The sequence below is a fragment of the Haliaeetus albicilla genome, chromosome 11, assembly GCF_947461875.1.
Source record: "Haliaeetus albicilla chromosome 11, bHalAlb1.1, whole genome shotgun sequence".
NCBI classification, from domain to species: domain Eukaryota; kingdom Metazoa; phylum Chordata; class Aves; order Accipitriformes; family Accipitridae; genus Haliaeetus; species Haliaeetus albicilla.
In genome coordinates, this window is record NC_091493.1 from 24243302 (window position 1) to 24264398 (window position 21097).

Here is a 21097-nt window from a genome sequence, read left to right on the forward strand (position 1 = left end):
ATATTACTCATCTAGCATTTAGGATGTGCAAGGCCTGCTGTTTTTTACTTGCCTTTATTTTCCGATATAAAGCACATTAATGCTAAGATAAAAACCAAAGCAAAATCTAAATTATTTTTTAAACTATATAATGATACATTTAATTACAAATTAAATGAAATATGAGCCTAAATATGAACAGTGATTCCATAAACACTGAGGGCAGGAAAAGCTGTTCAATCTCATTCCTTCCTACTCTCCACTGCAGTCATTGTTCTAGTAAGCCATTTGCTGTCAATGTCTGTATCACAGGGCGTTACTCATCCTTATTCCAAAACCATTTCTGAACAGACACTTGGACTACTGCTCAGTGAAGAGATAATTGCAGGCAGATGCACGCTGACAGCAACTTCTTTGTTATTTTGTAATGCCTTGTGGGGCAAAGAAGAAACAGGAGCAAGTTGGAAAAGAGGAAGGATATGCAGCAACTGATATAGTGGGACATGTATCCCTTTCAAGGCCGGGATCTGTTAGCTGCTCTTTAGAGACTTTACTAAATGGTAAGAAATGGGATCTCCAGGAGGAGTGCAGGACACAATGCAGTGCCGGAGCTTTGCAAGGCTGGCTTGTTTATGGTCTGTACCTAGCCTACCCTGTCCCATTTGAATGGTGCACAAGATCATCCCTAACAGCCAGGCGTGGGATGCATTTTAGATAAATATTTTGAACAGTATCTTCTGGAAATGGTACACTCTTCGGTGGTTTCTTCGGAGATGTTTAATTTTGCAGTCTTTTTCGAGGTTTTGTGCAAGGTTTCATTAAGAACTCAGATTTCCAGTTGCTGGTCAGCTGCAAACCTTCTTATCTTAGGTTCTTATCTTAGGTTATTCACAAACTTTTTTTGCAGCATTTGTTCTCTCCCAAAACATAGTTTTTCATAGTGGGAAACGAAAACCTGCTTCTTTTCTCTACCTCTGTGTGATCTGTTCACTGCATTTAATTTCTAAAAATTGTTGCTATTAAGATATATATATTTATTTTTTTTCATATTCTGGGAGGGAGGGAGGGAGACTCCAAAGCTACATAAATGACATATGGATAGTTTACAAATAAATAAATAAATAAGTTGTACTGGCAGTCTCCACGTAGTTTTGAGTGCAATGTCAAATAAACCAAGCCATGGATAGCTGAAGAACCATAAAGAAAATGTTTTTCTCTTTGCATAGGTCATACATCTGAAAAAAAGAGGAAAAAGTGAGTTTGTTCCTTAAATTCCTAAATGGAAGCATGGCTAAAAGATCAAAAAGGAGGTGGTTTCCAGTATTGCCAGAGACTCCTATTTGTTTGTGTCTGAAAATGAAGATATCATGTACTGACCTGCTGGATTACTTATGTTTGGACACAATTCTAAAAATTATGGTGCTCTTTCACATTGATTTATTAGATCTGCACAGAATATGGAAAGTCTATCTCACAGAAGGTTTTAAAGTTTGGCTTTGTTACAGATCGGATTCTTTTCCCACATTTGCCTCTCAAATACTGTTTTTATGATATCTGGAAAATTTCAAGTGGTTAGAAAATTATGCTGAATTTTTTTTTATGAACTCTATCTTTTCACCTTAGTATAAAGAAATCTTTCTTGAATTAGCATACTAAGTAACCTTTCTAAGGAGTATACTGAATAGTTTAAGCTTTTATTAACCTTTAACTTTTTTCTACACCTGTCCTGTCCCCCCCCGCCCCCTCGCCAGGATGCCCTTGAGATAATGGCTGAAAATTATGAGTTCAAAGAAAATGAAATATTCTGCCTGGAATTCCTGAGAGCAGCTTCTGTGCTGAAATTTCTTCCATTTCCAGTAACCAGAATGAAAGATATACAAGGGTTGCCCTGCATGGGAGACCGAGTCAGAGATGTCATTGAGGTAACGTACCTCTGAATTATCTGCCAATTGATTCTTTTACAGATCTACTTTCAGAGGTCACAGAGTGCAGCATTGATATCTGTGTGTATTTACATAACCTTCTGTATTTCCTGTAATAACATTATATTACCCTTGTTACTAAGAATGCACTGATTTCTGGAAACCTTTTGTAGTAACATAAGGTTCTGTCATGGACCCCCTGCCCTTAGGAATAAAAGTAACTAATGAATAAATACAAATTAGTAAATAATGCAGTATCATCTTTGTATGTATTTTTTTTAAAGGCTCACTCCGATTTGGATGTGACAGGTTAACAGTTAATAGTTTTCTTCATGTAACTTCTGCCCTTGGCAGCATCAATTTGCTCACCTGAATGCTTTATTAGAAATACTATTTTTGCAAAATGGTAAGTATTTTAATACTTTAATGTTAAATCCTACCTTGCTATGAGTTATAGCAGAGCCTTTTATCTAGGTGATGGATGAACTTTACATTCTTACTGGAGCTTTGAGTATTCCCTGCATTTTTCTTTAATTCTTAGCCTTTTCAGGACCCCACATCTCAGGTGCTGTTACTCCAGCAGGCAGCTGATCAGGGGGTCTCAGCTGTCTGGAGAGGTCATTGCTGACTGCTGTGATTCGCTCTGGCTCCTTGTTTGCCTCACTCCACCAGCTAAGAATGTAGCCCCTGAAGTGCTCTTTGTGCCTACTACCTGGGGACTGGGAATTCAATTATGATGCCACAGAAAAAAGGATGATTTGGGGGGTTTTATTGCTGGGGGTTTTTTTGTTTGTTAGTCTTTATCAGAAAGATGAAAGGAACTGTACACTCAAGAAAAAATATATCTGTTCTTATAATGTTCTTTTAAGAGAAGTAAACTCAACCAAATAATGAAATCTAATTTTCAGGACAACTCATTGATAGCTTATGATAAATAACTCTTTCTGGCTGTGAATTTATGAGTAAATAAGTACTGCGAAATATATTCCATGGTCCCAGTTTCTACTTCATCCTTGAGTGAATTTATGAGTAAATAAGTACTGTAAAATTTATTCTGTGGTTCCAATTTCCCCTTCATCCTTCAGTAATTATCTGTCTGAACAGGATTGCAGAATTTGATCCTAATGCAATAAAACAATATGCTTGCTGAGGATGCTCTTCATGTTTTTACAGGTTGTTATGACTTTCTTTTAGATTAGTTTACTCAATCTTACCATAATCTTGATATTTTTTTTAAAGTAACGTTTTTTCTTTCTTTAGGAGATTATTGAAGAAGGAGAGAGTTCTAGAGCTAAAGAAGTCTTAAATGATGAACGATACAAATCATTTAAGGTAAATCTTTTGAAGTTTGTTGCTGTTGTTTAAAATTGCATATATTTTCTTCTGTTTAGTAGAGCTTAGACATTACTACCAATTTTATTATAAAGAAACAACCAATATCAAGTATAAAGAAAGAAAGGTCTTGAATAAAGAGAAAGGGAGAGAAACTGATAGAGTAAGGAATAATGGTGAAATCAGTTACCTTTCTAATTAATGTGATGCATACACAGCTGCTCTTAAGCTTGAACAAAACAATCTCTTTTTCCTGAAAACTAATGCAATGCATAGTCTTTGCTGTAAGTTTAACCTGATGTTGGGTTTATTTTTTTCCTCAGCTGATTATTACTATAACACTACACCATCTTATTCTGGCATTAAGAGAATACCAGGTGAAGAAGATGACTCAGATCTATTTTAATTCTCTTTTGTGTGAGGCAGAAGGAAGAGGACTGGAGATACTTCTTTCTTAGGCAGATTGTAGGTTCAGTGTCATGGTTACACTTCATAGTTACAGGGAATCTAAACCACACAGATAATGCAGTTTGTATTTCTAAAATTTTCAGTGAATTCTGCACTGGAAAAATATATACTGCACTTTTTTTTTTTAAATTTTATCTACAGTTTTAATATCTAAAAATATCCTGTTTGTGCCTTCAGAAAAATTTAAATCAGAGTAAAAGGAATGGGACTGTTTAATTCTCCCCTGCATTATTCACTTTTACTTCAGCTATTGAGCTCTTCCATTCTCTCTGACCCATAATACAAGTATGAAAGGATGTTCAGTGATAGTTTTTGATGCTACCTGTAGCAATACTCAGAGAAGAGGTGTAGATTCACATGTATAGCAGAATTCAGGAACTGAACCTGCTTATTAATGGTAATAAAGATTGAGGATCCGCCATTAAATTTTATGTTTCAGGGTTTAAGAAAATTTCTTGGAGATCAGAATAAAACCTATCAGGGGACAGATTATCTCAAATATGCTTTATGCCTTGTTTCACATGCCAAATTACAGCAAACTTAAGTGACTCTCTTGTTAGCTGAGTACAGTCTCAACATTTTGACTAAATTGACTGTAGCCAGTTTTTTCCAACAATTTTTTTGTGGGTTTCTAAGAAAGCTAAGTAGAATCCTATAATACTAGTGAATTTCTAAATTTTACTGTTTAGCATGGTTCTGGTAACGGCTACAAATCGCTGATCATGACTTAAAAGATCACCTCTCGTCCCAGGACCACAGTTGTCAAACAACTGAAATAAATTATACAGTCTATGTTTGAGATGTAGGGTACGTGAATGACATGGTCAGTTTGCCTCGTTACGGAAGTGGATGCTGCAAAGAACAAGTTCATAAAATTCACTTTCACCAACTGAAAAAGAGCAATGATTGCATACACAATTGAAGAAATGGGCTACTTGCTACTCACACTGCACTCTTGGCAGTGTCTCTAAATTGACATCTATAAATATATTGAATAATAACAGATCTTAGTATGGAAAGAAAAAAATGTGGTTGTTTTTTACTAAAAATTTGAACAGTGGCATAGAATCCATTTTCTTTAGTTCTCCATCCCAATATTAATTAAATCTCTTGGAATTGTTCTAAACCCAGTAATAGACCCTTTTGGAAATATTTTAGTACTAGCAAAAACATTAAAAGATAACAATCTAAGTATTTAAAAAATCACATTCTTTCATAAACACCCGTGATTCAGACAAAGAATAGGTAATTTCATCCATTATATACAAAATGTAGGGTAATTGCTATTTAATATTTAATTCCTATTTAATATTATCCAAGATTTTAATTTTTCTCTTTTCTTTATCTTGATTATTTCCAAGGAATTAATCTCTTTAGAAAAACACAAAGTAAAGCTAGTATGGTTGGAATTCAGAGGTTGTAGATTCAATGGAAAACAGCAGTTATTCGTGTCTTACACAGCTACTCATTGAATTCTATGAAAGTACAAAGAAACTATTGAGAGCTTCAGTATTGACAAACTGAACATAAAGAATGTGCTTTTGGGCAAGCATGAAAGTTTTCTCTCTTGCTTTTATGTCGCTGTTTGTCTGAGATATTGATCCACTGAATAATGCTTGCAAGTGTGACATTTTTGCTTTACATCCTTTTTTGGGGAATAAGTTAGTGTACAAAATTACTTTGGAATAAATGGAATATAACCCTACTAAAACTTCAGAGACTGGTAGATTTGGCCTTTTTTTTCCCCCCCCATTGGACAAAATAGTGAAATCTGTGCTCCAAGTAAGAAGTACAGGAATTGAGCTTGGCTCACGTGAGGACTGAAGAATTGTAAGACTGTTTATAATATGCAAGCGAACAAAAATTACCATTTGTACTTGAAATTGAATCCCATTTTGGAAAACAGTATTGGCGTGACCTCCAAACCTACGTTTTTTATAGAATGCAGCATAAGAATAGATTAGTTGTCTTTACATATTTACCATCTGTTTCCATGCACCACTAAGACGCATTGCCCTCGGTGCAGAATTTCAAGGGCCACAGGGTTCTCACTGACCCCAACTCTTGGCAGTGCTGCAGCACCAACATCATATGTACAGCTGGGAGCTGGTAGTGCATATAATACAAAATCATAATGTCGGTCAATGAGGAAGATAATCTTGAGACATCTCTTATTCTGTGAAGTCAGTGTAAGGGAATCCAGCTACTTAACATTATTATTTGCATTTCTATTAAGAAATGCAGTAAAAATAAAGATCACTATCCTTATTTCAAACCTTAGTTGAAAGTGTACATTTAGGTAAATCATGTAAAGATGCTGGAGCTGCTACTGTATTATTGTTTAGATTTCATTTTAATGAGAACTGTCCATGTATAAAAAACAATTGTCTGTTCAACGTAACTATGCAAAGAAAGGAAGCTGAATCTGTATGTTTGTATTACAGTATCTTCAATATAGGATAAACTCTGCCCAGTGTTTCCTGTCAAACCTCGTTGTTACCTATTTATTGTTAATTCATTGCTCCTTGAGAAAACAACACTGAAATGTGTGTTCTTCCACTGACCTTAGCTGTTTACCTCAGTCTTTGGAGTGGGAGTGAAGACATCTGAGAAATGGTACAGAATGGGTTTACGAACTCTGGAAGAGGTAAAAGCTGACAAGACCCTGAAGCTGTCAAAAATGCAGAAAGCAGGTAAGGTGAAAGTCTCATAAAAACTTGTATCTCAGTGCTCTAAGAACTTGATAACAGAATCAGAGGAGGAGGCAAAGTTCACTTATACATCCATTTCTTGCTGCAGTGTCTTGTGAATATTAAATTATTAGGTTAAAATAATGTTTGGACTAACAGAGCTCCTACTTAAAAATGGTGTCATTCAAAACATATGAATATGCATGGTTTTTTAATTGCTTACACAGATACCCAATGAAATCTGCTCTTATACACAAAACTATTGATGGGTCATTATTGCACAGATCGTGAAAAAATTACAACATTAGGAAAGCCCAGAACTACTTTTCAGAGGAGACCTGTCTCCTTCAAGGCAGCCCTACTTTAGTGATAAATCTAGATTTGTAATAAAGTACTTGTAAAAGTACTTCCATAATCCTAGCACATCAAAATTTTAAAGTGTTAAACATGGTCAACTGAATAATGTTGCTTCCCCATAGATTTGCGTGTGTGTGCACGCACATGCCATGTCCCTAAATAAAGGAACTCATTTAAACAAAGGAATCAGTTACATTAAGAGAAGGGGATTATATAACAGGACATTAACATAATGTAACTTTATGTTTGCATTAAACCCATGTGTTTTATGTCACCTCAGTAGCCCTTGGATCAGCTTGCCTGCATTCATGTTCCATTGTCCTTTTTTCTTTTGCATATCATATCCAAATGTGAAGCAAGCTGCAGGACTGGGCTTTTTTAATACAAGCTCTGTGATCAGACATAAAGATAGCTGGGATATTTCACATACCTCTGAGCCCTATACTTGGGCAGAATCCCATCATTTTGGGAAGAGCACCTTTTAAAGCAGTATGCCCCAAAATGCCATTGATGGGAGCTGGTAGAGAAGTCAGACTAATTTATAAATATTCAGGTTCTCAGCAAGTGGAGCAATTATCCTGAATGCTATGTTGTTATAAATTGAAACAGCAAATTATAATGACTAAAATATATATAAACTATAGGAACAAAGATGAGGGAAGGAAGAGGCTGTCTCTTGCCTGTGATCCCCCACACCCCAAGCAGGAAGCTGACTCCAGGAATGGCAGGGAGGAAGGAAAAGACTTCTCGACAGGCTGGATATAAATATATTTGTTCCCACAACAAGTCCTGTAACAAACCTATAGTTTCAGATTCAAGATCAAGCATTTCTTAATTCTTGCCATTAGATAAGGTTCCCTTGCCCATGCTATGAGTTGTGTGGTTTAACTTCTTGGTGAGAGGTGGCTATTTCACATGGGGCTTACATAACAGTATGTAGATTTTGATAATTCCACAGAGTGATTGGCACTTTTTTGCCTTTGATTTCCAGGGTTTCTCTACTATGAGGACCTTGTTAGCTGTGTATCTAAGGCAGAAGCGGATGCAGTAAGCTTGATTGTCAAGAATACTGTGTGTACGTTTCTACCAGATGCTTTAGTTACCATAACTGGTGGTTTCAGGAGGTGAGTGAAAACAAATGACGTCACGTGGTTGTTTTATTCTGGTACACACAGAATGATGTTTGTGTCTTGGAAAAATCAAAGAATCTTAGTAGGAAAGTATCAGAGGGTTTTTTTCCATATTTTTTTTTTTTTTTTCCCCAAACAGGAAAGCAATTCCCAGGTTCCTATGTTTTATTACTTCAGATGGTTGGTTTGTCAGAACAAAATCTAAGAATAGCGTGCTGGAAAAATTATGTTTAGGTCACGTACCATACTTGAGCATATTTTTTCTTTTCTTTTGGTGGCTCTGAATTCCCAAGACTGAGACTATTGTAAGGCCATGTTGAAACAAAGATATGATAGCTTTAAGGCAATCTTGTTGGGTTTTTTTGTTTGTGGTTTTTGGGGGGTTTTTTTGAAGAGAACTTGGTCATATGAGATTGAAAGGTGCTAAGGCAGAGTTTGTAGTGTTGCAAGTATACTTTGCAGTAAACACTGACTAAACTGAACATAAAGTACTGACTAAACTGAATATACACTAACCTCTGTATAGCTAGGGTGATCTCAGAATTTCTTTCCTGGGTGATTTTTGTTCCTAAAGCTTTTGATCTTGGTTTGCAAAACCAAACCCAAACCTGTTGCTCAGGACATACACAATTCATTCTTTCAGCACTTATTTGAGAGCTTTCCTAAAGCCACACAGCAAAGTGTTGAGACTGGGAATAGTCTTCAGGAGTATTGGGTTCCTTGCTCTGTACTCAGTCCCCCATTATGTCACTACTTGTAGTACATGTCATGCTCATAAACCTAAAAAACTTAGCACCTTAAATCTCTTGCTGCTGAATTTGTTACTGTGTAAAAGTTTGACTATGTTTTTAACACAAAAATATCTTTCAAAAAATACTGAATGTATTCTCTTAGAACTTAAAATACACAGTTCTATCACTCTCATGCAACTTAAAATGGTATGAAAGCAAAAAGACAGAAGAATGCTAATAATTAATTATCGATTGTGTGATTTATTATTGTAAGCCTACATAGGCCTGCATAGACTCACTCTGGTGCTAAATTAAGACCTTACAGGATTTTTAATTGCTATATACATACACAGTGATTAAGATGAATGTATTTTATCACCTTTGTGCTCCCTCATGATATTTGTAATTATTCCTTGTATGTCCCATATTTATTGTAAGAATGTTTGCAGCCACCAGCTACATGATTTCTATAAAACAGTGTGGTCAATAAGAAGCATTAGGCTCAAGTATGAACCCTGGCCAAAGGTATAAGAACAAGATAAAATTTTATATTCAGAACCTCAAGTGTCATTATTTTGTGAGTCCTTGTTTAAGAGGCATGTGATGGCAATCTCTTCCCACTGATGCAAATCAGTCAGGGACCTTGCGTTAGTAACTTGGATATAGCTGATTAACACATGTCTAGATGGGTCAGAGAATTGCAGGGACAGAACTGTTATCACACTGAAAATTCCCAGTTTCTTCTGATATGATGTATTTGTGAGCTTTGTTGGCAGCATAGTTGTTTGCAAAGTTGGAATCTCACACATCAAATGTAAGCCTGTTGTTTTGCTTATTATTTCAGGGTGATATGATAGTTAGCCATTCTCTTTTTTGTTAAGAATAAGCTTTTGTATCTTTAAATGGGTGTGTCAAACCGGAAGAGAAATTATTTAAGTATCTAATGATGCCTTCAGTGAGTAATCCTGTATATTAATTATGTGCCTTTAAATATACAGAGCATATATTAAAAAAACTAAGTTTCAAGATGTCAGTCCTAAATGATATTTTACCAGCCCATGGAAAACAAATACTGCAGCGTAGGATTTGTAGAAAACTTGATTAAATGGATTGAGGTACCCTTATTAAGCACCTATATTTTAATTACTGGACTGCAATAGAGTTGACTACTCTGTTCTTTTTTGCCTGTCTCGTATAGTGGCAGTACTCATCAGCATGAGGTATGTGTTAGCTCACTAGCTCGTAGTTTCCAATTGACAAATTATTATTTGTTTCTTTCATCATTATGTAAATATTTTAATAAAAGTAGGCAAATTTTATTAATCAAACAATTTGATTCCCTCATACTACACCTTGTACACTACTAACATAAGAGAAAAAATAGCTTGTGATTGCTCTGAATAATATATTAATTCCCCAGGACCCAGATTTGTCTTGTTTTGTATATTTGTTTCATAACTTGGAAAAAATAAGCCGTTGTTTGTGTTCCTCCAGATTTGACTGGAGAGTTGAAAGTCAGGAGTCTTATAAACCTTACTTACTATGCAGGACCACTGGATGAATTACAAGGAACAGAACTTCCATTAGCAATCTACAATCATGGAGATTCAAAACAGTAGAGGTGAACTACAGGAAAGTTACATTCTTTTTCCCAAACTTATCAAACACACACATGGCTGGATATATTTAATGATTTACTAGACCTTTTCCATTAGATTCCTGGAATTTCATGAAATCAGATGTTGTAGTATTTCTTTTAATCAAAATTAGGAAGCATAGTATAAAATTCCAGTAAACAATAGCTTTTTTTGAAACCCCAGCAAACTTGTTCATGGACTTCGGTTTGATTTAGCTTTCACCTTTAGTCTTCTGTATTGCTTCTTGTACTCGTCTTAATGCTAGTTGGTGTTTATAGCAGCCATAATCATGGATGATGGTAGATGAACCATGTTTCAGGTATGGACGAAGGAGCAGTTCACAAGATTAAGAGCAAACACAAGAGAAGCCACTATCTGAAGTACAAAAGCATCAGGGCATCAATCCCTCAGTAGTCAAACTGCAAGCACAAGTGCAAAACCAGACTTGATTGGCAGCTGTACATTAGAAAGCAACAGGAAAACGAAGAGCAGGATGGACAACTGACAGTGAAAATGATGGAGTCTTGAAGAGAGGAGACAAGGATATTTTGAGCACAGGTTTTGCTGATAGTCTGGAGACTGTGTTAGGACACTGATCACTGCTTGTGTCAGGGAAGCAGGATTGCAGGATTAAGCCAGTGGTTACCCATTTGCTGATTATGTAGTACTGGGGACTACTGTTTGCATATTTCTAATTCAGAATGGTGGAAGTTTCAGGGGGAGAAAAAGGCCATAAAAAGGAAGTGAAAATCAAATTACTAAGTTGGATCTGTGTGGTTTAATCAAAATACCAGACCTACAAGTTGTTAGACTGAAGCATGAAAACTGGAAAAGCTAACGCAATCTTATTGAGAACATACCAAGACCTGTTTCTCTGACCCATTGCATACAGTTTATTTCCTCTTTTGCTCTAACATTCTGTAGTTTCAGCTTAGCCCCAAAATTCTTTCTTTTACCTCTTCTCAAGGGTCATATTACTGAAGGAGACTTCAGTGTCTGCTACTTCTTTGATGCCTTTTCTTTCCGACTCTTTCATCTTTCTGCCTGTCTTCACAAAACAATAGCTTATAAAACATCTTTAATCAGAGGTGCTTTCCATGTGGTTTTGGTTGGAAGTGGTAACAATACTATGTTTGGTTGAAGGCAACTCTCTTTTCAGCTATCTGAATCCATAAAGGAATATGAAGACTTAAAAGTAACTGAAATAAAGGTTTGTGATGGCAACCTTTCAGTATCTCCCTAATTTGAAATCATTCAGGAATAGAAATGAATAAATTGATGAAGTCTGGATGAGTTTATCATTTGTTACTCCCCTACAGAAACACTTAGCTAACTGCCTGTTAAACATACTCCTTGAGTTTCAGTTGGTATAGTTTCATATGAGAAGTTGGGAGAATTTTTTAAAAATCTTTTTTCTGACACTTATCTGGGTCATTTTGAAACAGAAATTACAACACTGAAATGCACAGAAATACAGAAGTAGAACAATTGTATTTATGAAATAAATAAATCACACCCACACGGTGTGGAAAGCATTTCATTGTCTATCTAGTGAGGCCTATCAGCTCTACTGTAGAGAAGGAAGTATTGAAAATGCTGATAATGCACTATAAAGCATACCACGGACAATGTTATCAGAAAGACTGAATTTGCCATGCAGTTTATTTGAATCAGGAGTTGGCATGGCATTAGTTTCAGTGCTCAGCCTCTCTTATTTTGAATTGCTGAGATTTAAGACTGTTTTCTTCTTAAAGTTAATGAGAGAAATTCTGAGGTGGGGAACAGCACCTCATATTACAAGTCACAAAAGCCACTATGGGTGAAGTTTCCCTTCCAACATTGAGTTAAAGAGAGGCCCTGGGATGGGGAGAAAAGAAACTTTATTTTAGCGTGCAACATCCCTGATTAGTACTGTGTTTGTCCCAACTATATCCAAGGCAGGAGTGTAGCTTAGGCTAATGTATGTTACCACTTTTAAATGAGAGTTAAACTGAGGACCTGAATTTTTTTTTCCTGGTTATTAAAATTGTAATTTTATTCTATGAGGAGATTTAAGTTTTCTTCAGTAGTAATAGCATTATCTCATCTTGTATATATTAGTACATGTTACAGAAAGTTTGATTCGTATTAGCAAAGTGTTAATGCTATTATTAATAACATTAGCATCTTTGCAGGATTGTTAGTAATGACAAGTAGAGAGAGAACTTCAGACTACGCTTCATGGCAGTAAAACTGGAGTACTTTTCGCCTTTTCCCATAGCTCCATGTTAGGACATGGCTTCACAGTGACTTCAAGAACAGGTTGTCATGGGCTGAATCATTATCACCACATTCTGCAAGATCCTGGGTTTTTTGCTAACTTGATTTAGCTGCTGATATTTGGTTTTGCCACAAGAGGTTATCTAGACTGAGGGTTTCCTAAGAGCAAAAATGCTTGGAGGAAGCATTGTATACTGTATGTAGTTTACAGCTTCAATCCCTGTACTGGTTATTCATATCTCAATACACACACCCACAAAACCCAATTTTGACTGGAGATGTTCAGAAAAGGATCTGGAATAAGAATTAAATACAATAATAAGGATAAATCATCATGTTCATTAACTGCATTTCCAGTATGGCTTTCTGTTAGCCTTTCTGTGTGCTTTGTCCACATGATTAACAAATGATTTACAAATTAGGTTTCAGTTTTCTTGTGTTCCATGTAGCACACTCGAATAGTTGTGGTTAGCTCTGCAGCAGCAGGATTGTATTGCTATGGTATGAGCACATAGTTACTATATCATCAGTAGGCACTTATTTTTTAGAAGTTACCTAGTCATCCTATTGGTATTATGATTTCAGTTCTGGCTTTCTCAAATGAGATTTACTTAGACATACTTTTGTTAGTTTCTCCCATCTTTGCCTTAAGATAGAGTGAAGTAGACTAAGGAGACACTTCGTTTTAGATAAGTTTTCATATTGCAGTTCTTAAGAAGGTGTCCAAGTGTCTTGGGCAGTGCATCAAGCAGAATATCTAGTGCCTATCGTGTATTATTTGTCTTGGTGGGAGGCTAATTTCTCCATCCTGCATCAGTCTTCAGGGAAGTTTTGTCTCAGACTCTCTTGTTACTGAATTCTGTTCTAACATGAACCTAATTGTAGATCACTACCTCCTTGCTTGCATTTTATATTATCTTTTACAAATCGGGATTTGAGGCTCTGTAACATTTGAAGATAAGGACTGTTAACAGAAAAGCAATGAAGACAGCAAAGGACAGGGTCTGTGTGTTTGTCAGGCAGCACTGCCATGCTTTTGTATATTTGAAAATTTCTTTCCTGGGTGCAGTGACATTTCTTACAAGGCAAAGGAACGTATAAAGGAATGACATGGGACAGGACTGTTGTGTATCAAGAAAATCATTTAAGGATATCCCTCCTTTCAGTCTCGGAGATAAAGTAAAACGAAATGGCTGGGACAAGGAAACACTTTGAGAGATTATTTTACAGGCTCACGCCCTGATGAATAACTAATATTATTGTGGCACCTTCATTTCAGAAATTAGACTTCTATAAGGCATCTGGAATCAAAATTATCTAACTGTATTGACACATGCTCATAAATGAGAGGATGTGAGATCAAATGTATGAAGAATATTACACTTCCCAAGCTCTTGGCATATACTCAGGACTTCATGGTTTATTTAAGTAAGTGAGCTAGTCATGTGGCGTCTGACTGAATTTCTTCATAAATCCTGATAAAAAGCTCTATTTGACCTTTTCATATTGGATACTCCTAATACAAGTATTCTTTAGCAGGCTGTAGAGGTTCTACAATGAGGCTAGAACACCTGACATGACACCAAATCTTTGTTAGGTTCTGAGAAATAAATGTATTTGAAGTCCTATTACATGATTTTTTTTCTTTCTGATCAGATCTAGGATTAAAATAGTGCCAGATTTCAAACTAATATAATTAATTTAGTAAAAGTTTCTTTCATTAAGTTTTTAGACAAACTCCCAAGCAGAGGTTCCTTATTCTACTCACACCTTGTTGTTATAGTGTATCTTTACATTTACACTCTTCTTGGATATAGTGGCTTCTATGCTTTTTCCCTCCAAAACACAAGCTATAATAAGGTAAGATATAAGCTGTACCCAGCTGTTCAAGTCCAAGTACTGTAATTTCTGCTCACTTTCTTCTACTGCTGTTATAAGAAGTTAATTTTTTAATCTGCTGTTATTTTTTTTGTCAGGGAGAAATGTGCTATAAAGGAGCTGTGGGGCAAGCGGTTCACTGAACATTTGAGCTGATACAGTAGTTTGCACACAGTCTAATTTAAGCAGATCCTGGAATAATCTAGCAATTCTTCCAGCAACAGACTGGAGACTATTTGGATATCATTCATGAGCACAGCTTTGCCTCTGATAAACTATAGTCCACTTTGGATGAGGCTTTTAACCCAGAGGTGTTCTAATCTGATCTGCTTGGTCTTAGAGCTTAGTAAAAGAGCTTCACCCTACCGAACTTCCTCAGTTTAGAAGTGTTTGACCTTGAGGTATTGGGATGCTGTGAATAAAAATATTCTGTAGCAGAAGTTAGAGGCCCTACAACTGGGAAAGAACAGAGGTCATCACTAGTTTCTGCTTCTAATTTTATGTAACCCATTAAAAAAATAAGTTGAGAAAGGGGAAAATAATTTTTATCCAAATTAATGGCTAGCTGAGTCAATTTAGACGATAATCTATTGGAGTAATTCAGACACTTCCTTTTGTCATTAGAGCTTTGATTATTTTTCCACTCATTTCATCTATTATTAGCCATGATGAATCATGAAGTAGAAGCTTATGAATAAGGTATCTGGGAGTCATGCACAAAAAAGTACTCAGCACAGTGTATTCTTTCAAAGCCTTTCAAAAACTTGATTCGGTATTTTTTACACACCCTACTCTACTCAAACCTTTACCACTTTCGCAGGTTTATCAGCTCATTAGAAGGATGCTGTTTAGTTATATACCTCTCTTCTCTCTAAAGCTACTTCAAGTGATGGGTCCAGAGTGGAGGTAGCAATGCTGCCAATTTCTGTGAAGCCAGAAGTTTTACCCTGTATATATAGAACCAGAAACTCCCTGGATTAGCCTTACAGTCTCCATGATAACTTACACCTCCTGGAATGCATTTGTCACAACCTTAACAATGTTTATCATTTTCCATATCCTATCAACAGTGGTGATGACTACTAGTAAGCAAGCCAGAGCAATACAGCCAGAGCAATACGAGTAATGTTTATAGAGCAAGATATGAAATCCCAGACTATATTAATTTAGCGCTATTACAACAAAGCCTTCTGTATTAGCTTTTTTTTTTCTTTTTTAACTGAATTGGACAAAATGAGAATGAAAACCAAAACTAGGGTAATGTATTTCCTTGTCAGGCAGTCAATCTGAAATTTTAGTTATGTACTGATCAGGTTTGTTACCATTTTAATTCTAGACAAAGTTTGTTTATTTTTTATGGAACTGGCTAAAATCTTTGAAGTTACTGCATTGATGACTGCTTTATGCTATTTACTGTATTTGTCGTTATACAGAGTATAAGGAATATTAGCAGTAGCATTTTCAAGTCACAAAGGCGAAGCAACATATCACAGGTATATTACTAGGAGAAAGATAAAGTATTGTCTTAAAAATAGGTTATTTCTTTACAGTTCACATAACAGTGTTTTGTTCATTTGATATCCAAATCTGATATTCAATGTTAAAATGAAAACCAAAGTGTGCAATTAATAGAAAAAATGCAAGAATTTCTAGTAAAGATGCAACTATTTCTAGTGTAATAACAAAACTACAATTCACAGGACTCTAACTGGTTTTGACCACAAATTCTAAGTAGGTTGCCTTTTTCCTGTAAAAGGTTATTTTAAAATAATGTATGAGACAAAGTTGCCAAATGATCTTGGGCTGCTAACTGCATAGATCAGTTTGGCCATTATCAGAGACAGAAATGCCCTGTAACAGAGAAAATGCTGATAGATGTGGTAAGATGCAAAAGTTTAAAACCAGCAACAGTAAAATAGATGTGAGTCAGAATAACTGAAAAATTTGCTGTAAGCAGATAATTACTGTATACACACATACATGTACATACATAAATATAATACATACATATATACGCACTCTCTCTATATATGAAGAAAGAGCAGAATGACAGCTAATAATGGTATTCAATGAATTTTTCTCCTTTTGCCTTTTTTCTGATTTGCCCTTTGAGGTCACTTTCAATCGTTTTTGGTACATAATGGTCAGCCATTTGACAATTCTGAGTTTCTGAATTATATGGAAATATTTTTAGAATGCTTGCCACTGCATAAAACCAAAATGTTAATGGCTTCACTAAGTCAAATTAAATTTTAATAGCCATAGTTTAATTTTTCTTTTAGCCTGTTCACATCCTTTAAGTACCATTAAATGTGATTCAGTTGTCTTCTAATATCAGCTGACCTGAGTAGCCTTTTCAATTAGCCTTTCAGATGAAGCAGATCTGATACATTTTAAATAAATAAAGATCTCTTTTTATTGGTTAAATGCTGATATTCACAGCTCATTTAATCCATTTATTGAGATGCAATGTCAAAAGAACAACAGTTTGTGCAATGCTGGTGAATAACGTGTAGAGATGAGACAAAAAAATCACAGCATCTTTGTTTTGTAGGTGGATGGAATTTAAGGAAGCGAACTCAGATCTATTTACGATTTTAAGAAAGATGCATGACTGAGAAATGAAGAAACTTATTTGCCAAGAAGTTACACATTGAAAACATCTTAGGAAACAGTGAGAAAATAGTGAGCTAGCAATGCAGATTCCCCTCATAAATTTATTCTGATGTCTTGCAAATAATCTAATCTCTAAAGAGTAAATGGATGTCCCATGTTTTTTAAATCTGTTCATTTTATATTAATGTATTATGTTTTAATTTAATCTTTTTATGGATTATTTTACTGTTTGCAATGTCATAAGCCTTTTACTTGCACAAAAAGTAATAGAAATTGTCAGAAATCTACCATAGTTCATTCAAAACATCTCTGATGTTTCCATAATTCTGTTTGATCTCGTTTTTGGTTGACAGTTTCTCAAAACCTTCACCATATAACAGAGACAGCCTACTGTGATTAAACCTTCACTCTGTATGGGGGCAGGCATGGGGAAAGAGGTTTCTGGGTTTGCTTCTGTTGTATCCCGTGCTGAGCAGTAATCTGGGGTGTCTATTATGTAGAAGAGCGAGGTTGAGGATGCTTTGGACTGTAGGTGTATCTTTCCCAGTGGCTGTGGTTATCAAAGTGCAAGAGAATGGTATTGTCATTAGCTAGAGAAGATTTCAGCACTGACTTCAGCTTTGCCTTCACTGACTTCAGCACTGCCTTCAGTTTAGTTGCTTGTATGAGTGTCAGATTATAAACCTGCCCACAAGTAACTTGCTTTCTCCTGATGTAAAGTCCTAGCTCTGAAACAAATAAGAGTCTATCATGACTGCTGGCTCATTAGACTCACCTAAGTGGAAAGAAGTGGTGACAGCTGTCAGTACGAATAACAGTACTCCCAGCTCCAAACTCCAGCGGCTTGTGCAGTGGCACTCTTTAAGATAATATACCATTAGAATTCAAAAAATGTTAAAACAGATTTTGCATTATTTACACAATTTTCTAGGCAAGTTTGCCAAAGTGAATGTTTTGAAAAGTTATAAAGTGGGGTCATAATGCAACTATTTAAAGTCTCAATGTATCAATGAAATATACTTAATAACCTATATTCTACTGACCATTCCTATTTTAAAAAGGTTAGCAATAAAAATTGTTGTGATTTTTATTATGCTAGATTAACTAAAAATTATTCAGTTCAGCATTTTAGAACAATTGACATAGGCAGTACTGAATACTATTAGCATTATGAAAATTAAACATGTAAGTTACTAACTTCTAGTATGACTTATATTGAAAACACTTCTCTGGTTTTTTTTGGAAGGGGAAATGCTCTGCCTTTCCTTAACATGATTCTCCCAAATACATAATTCTTCCAATATATAAATATGTCATTTTTCAGTGAGCATAAAACACATATTAAATAAGCTCACAAAAGGTCTTTTGCACAGGACTCGGGCATTGATGCTGATACAGTTTGAATACGATACCATTTCATCCAAAAAAATCACATCAGGTCCAATGGCCCCAGGCATTATTATAACATACAGTCTGGGGCTGGGGCAGGGAGGCAGGTTGCGTGATACAGAGCATGTACTAAAATTGATTTATCAGTATAATTTTCTAAGCTAGAAAATCTGCTTCCTACACTAATGGTGAACTATTGCTCTTTGAATGTTTTGGTAATTTGGGAGTAGATTAGTATGATATGTCATGGGGGAATAAAAGCTGTTCTGATTAAAAGGAAGCTGTACAAATAATTGGTACCTAACATTAACATGTACAGAGATGTATTCACAGACTGAATGAGCTTCATTTTCAAAATCTGTAGAGAGAATGACAAGTAATTCTTTACAAGAAAATCCCAGGCAAGATCAATGATGATAACCTTAGAACTATTCTGTAGCAGAGTCATGTTATATGTGCTGCAGTTAATTTGGAGTGCATGAAATAGGGCTTGTGCAGTTTGCAGGCTCATTCTTTTTCATGCTACTGATATTAGACATATAATAGGAATAAGACAAAGAGAGAATATGAATATCTAACTTTTAGTGAGTTTTGATTTTATCCCATGCTTCACTATGTGTAAGGAAGTCTAAATTCACTGACGATTTGATTAACTCTTTTTGGAATTTTATTTTAGTGGCTTTTCACTAATGTTTGGTTGGTTGCTGTTGTTTTTTTTTTAATACTGGGGGACAAGACAATTTGTATATTAATATTTGGGAAGAAGTTTGATGAAAGGGGATGCTGACAATGTGAAAATTGCAAGCCAAAACATATCAGTGGTGTTATAGAACAGGTCTATACCCAGAAACTAAGACAGTGAATGAAGTAGATCATACGTTTATATTTAAGGTTAGTTGGAAAATATCTGTCAAAGTGTTTATAAGTATTGTTTGTTTTCTGTGAAAATTTTCAATTCTTCATCGAAGAACTGGACAGAAATGTCATTCTCTTGCCTGGTAGGGGCTATAATTCAAGTGATTTGTGTATCTTTAGTGAAATGAGTTCTTTAGTTGGAATTTCTCTTTCATGATGAGCCTCAGCTATAGAATTTTCATACTATATTGTGTCATTTCACCTAAAGACAGGGCTATGTGCATCATGGAAGAGGTAGTCAGAGGCACAGAAACCTCTGTGAAGTGTTACAATGCCTTTTCAAGATCACTGAAATATTTTATTTAGGTTTTGGCCAAGAAATTGAAATGACAACTTGGATTAAAACATTTCTTTCTCATTTATATTTAACTGTCCACACAAATCCTTCTGCTTTCTCTTATTTTCCTGACCAACTCTGCTAAACCCTCATTGTAAATAGCAGATAGAGTGATTAGAGAGAGAGAGAATAAACTATCAACTATAACTATCATTCAGAATTTGTAGCAAAATCAAGCACCAGCAAATATTTTCCAGTCATTAGTGATTTTTTTAATGGTTGGGTTTTTTGGCCTTTTACATGGGTATTCCGTGGATGCATCATATTTTGAAGTACTGCTCTGAAAAGTGACAATAATCTGGGTGTCTCTTATAAATATTTGACATGAAGACAGCTTAATATCATGCACTGATTTCTGAAATGCTCAGCCAATGAATTTAAACAGACTGATTTTAATACTCAGGCTAGGAAGTATATTGAAGTAGGATATTTAAAATATACTACGTGAAAAGTATTTGCTGTAAATGGATAAGCACTAAGGGTTTTACAGGCTGGCTCACAAATAAATAGCTATAGAGTAAAATATATTCATGACTGCATAAAACTGGTAAGTAAAAATCTAAAAGTTATAGAGCATTAGGTACAAGGAGGACTATTAAGATAGTGGAATATATTCAGGGAAAGATGAAGTAGCAAGATAGAAAAAGAGACAGGATATTTCAGATAAGGTGGTAAGATAAAAGAAAAACATTAAGGAACAAGAGGTCAAATCAAAGGCATATATGGCCTTGATGAGATAGGGATGCATAGTTTGTTAGACAATTCTGTTCCTTAGATTTTTATATATATGTATTGAGTTTGTGTGGCAAGGTTTTGGTAGCGGGGAGGCTACAGGTGTGGCTTCTGTGAGAAACTGCTAGAGGCGTCCCCTATGTCTGATAGATCCAATGCCAGCCAGCTCCAAGACAGACCTGCCACTGGCCAAAGCCAAGCTCATCAGTGACAGTGGTAGCGCCTCTGTGATAACAGATTTAAGAAGGGGGAAAAAAGTTGCTGCAGCACAGAAACTGCAGCCGGAGAGAGGAGTGAGAATATGTGAGAGAAACAACCCTGCAGACCCCCAGGTCAGTGAAGAAGAAGAGGGAGGAGGTTCTCCAGGCGCCAGAGCAGAGATTCCCCTGCAGCCCATGGAGAAGACCATGGTGAGGCAGGCTGTCCCCCTACAGTCCAGGGAGGTCCACGGGGGAGCAAATCTCCACCTGCAGCCCGGGGAGGACCCCACACTGGAGCAGGTGGATGCCCAAAGGAGGCTGTGACCCTGTGGGAAACCTGTGCTGCAGCAGGATCCTGGCAGGACTGGTGGCCCCGTGGAGAGAGGAGCCCATGCTGGAGCAGGTTTTCTGGCAGGACTTGTGACCCCGCGAGGGACCCACGCTGGAGCAGTCCGTTCCTGAAGGACTGCACCCCACGGAAGGGACCCACGCTGGAGCAGTTTGTGAAGAACTGCAGCCCATGGG

The 21097-nt window shown here is 36.1% G+C and overlaps 1 protein-coding gene across 1 annotated transcript in view; it reads left to right on the forward strand.

The window, feature by feature from the left end:
- DNTT (DNA nucleotidylexotransferase) overlaps positions 1–21097 on the forward strand; it is a 97392-nt gene that overhangs the window by 19819 nt on the left and 56476 nt on the right. Inside the window, exons 4-7 of the mRNA XM_069796686.1 lie at positions 1731–1901; positions 3162–3233; positions 6271–6394; positions 7740–7872. Coding sequence (XP_069652787.1) covers positions 1731–1901; positions 3162–3233; positions 6271–6394; positions 7740–7872 — 500 coding nt within the window. The remainder of the gene's footprint in view (positions 1–1730; positions 1902–3161; positions 3234–6270; positions 6395–7739; positions 7873–21097) is intronic.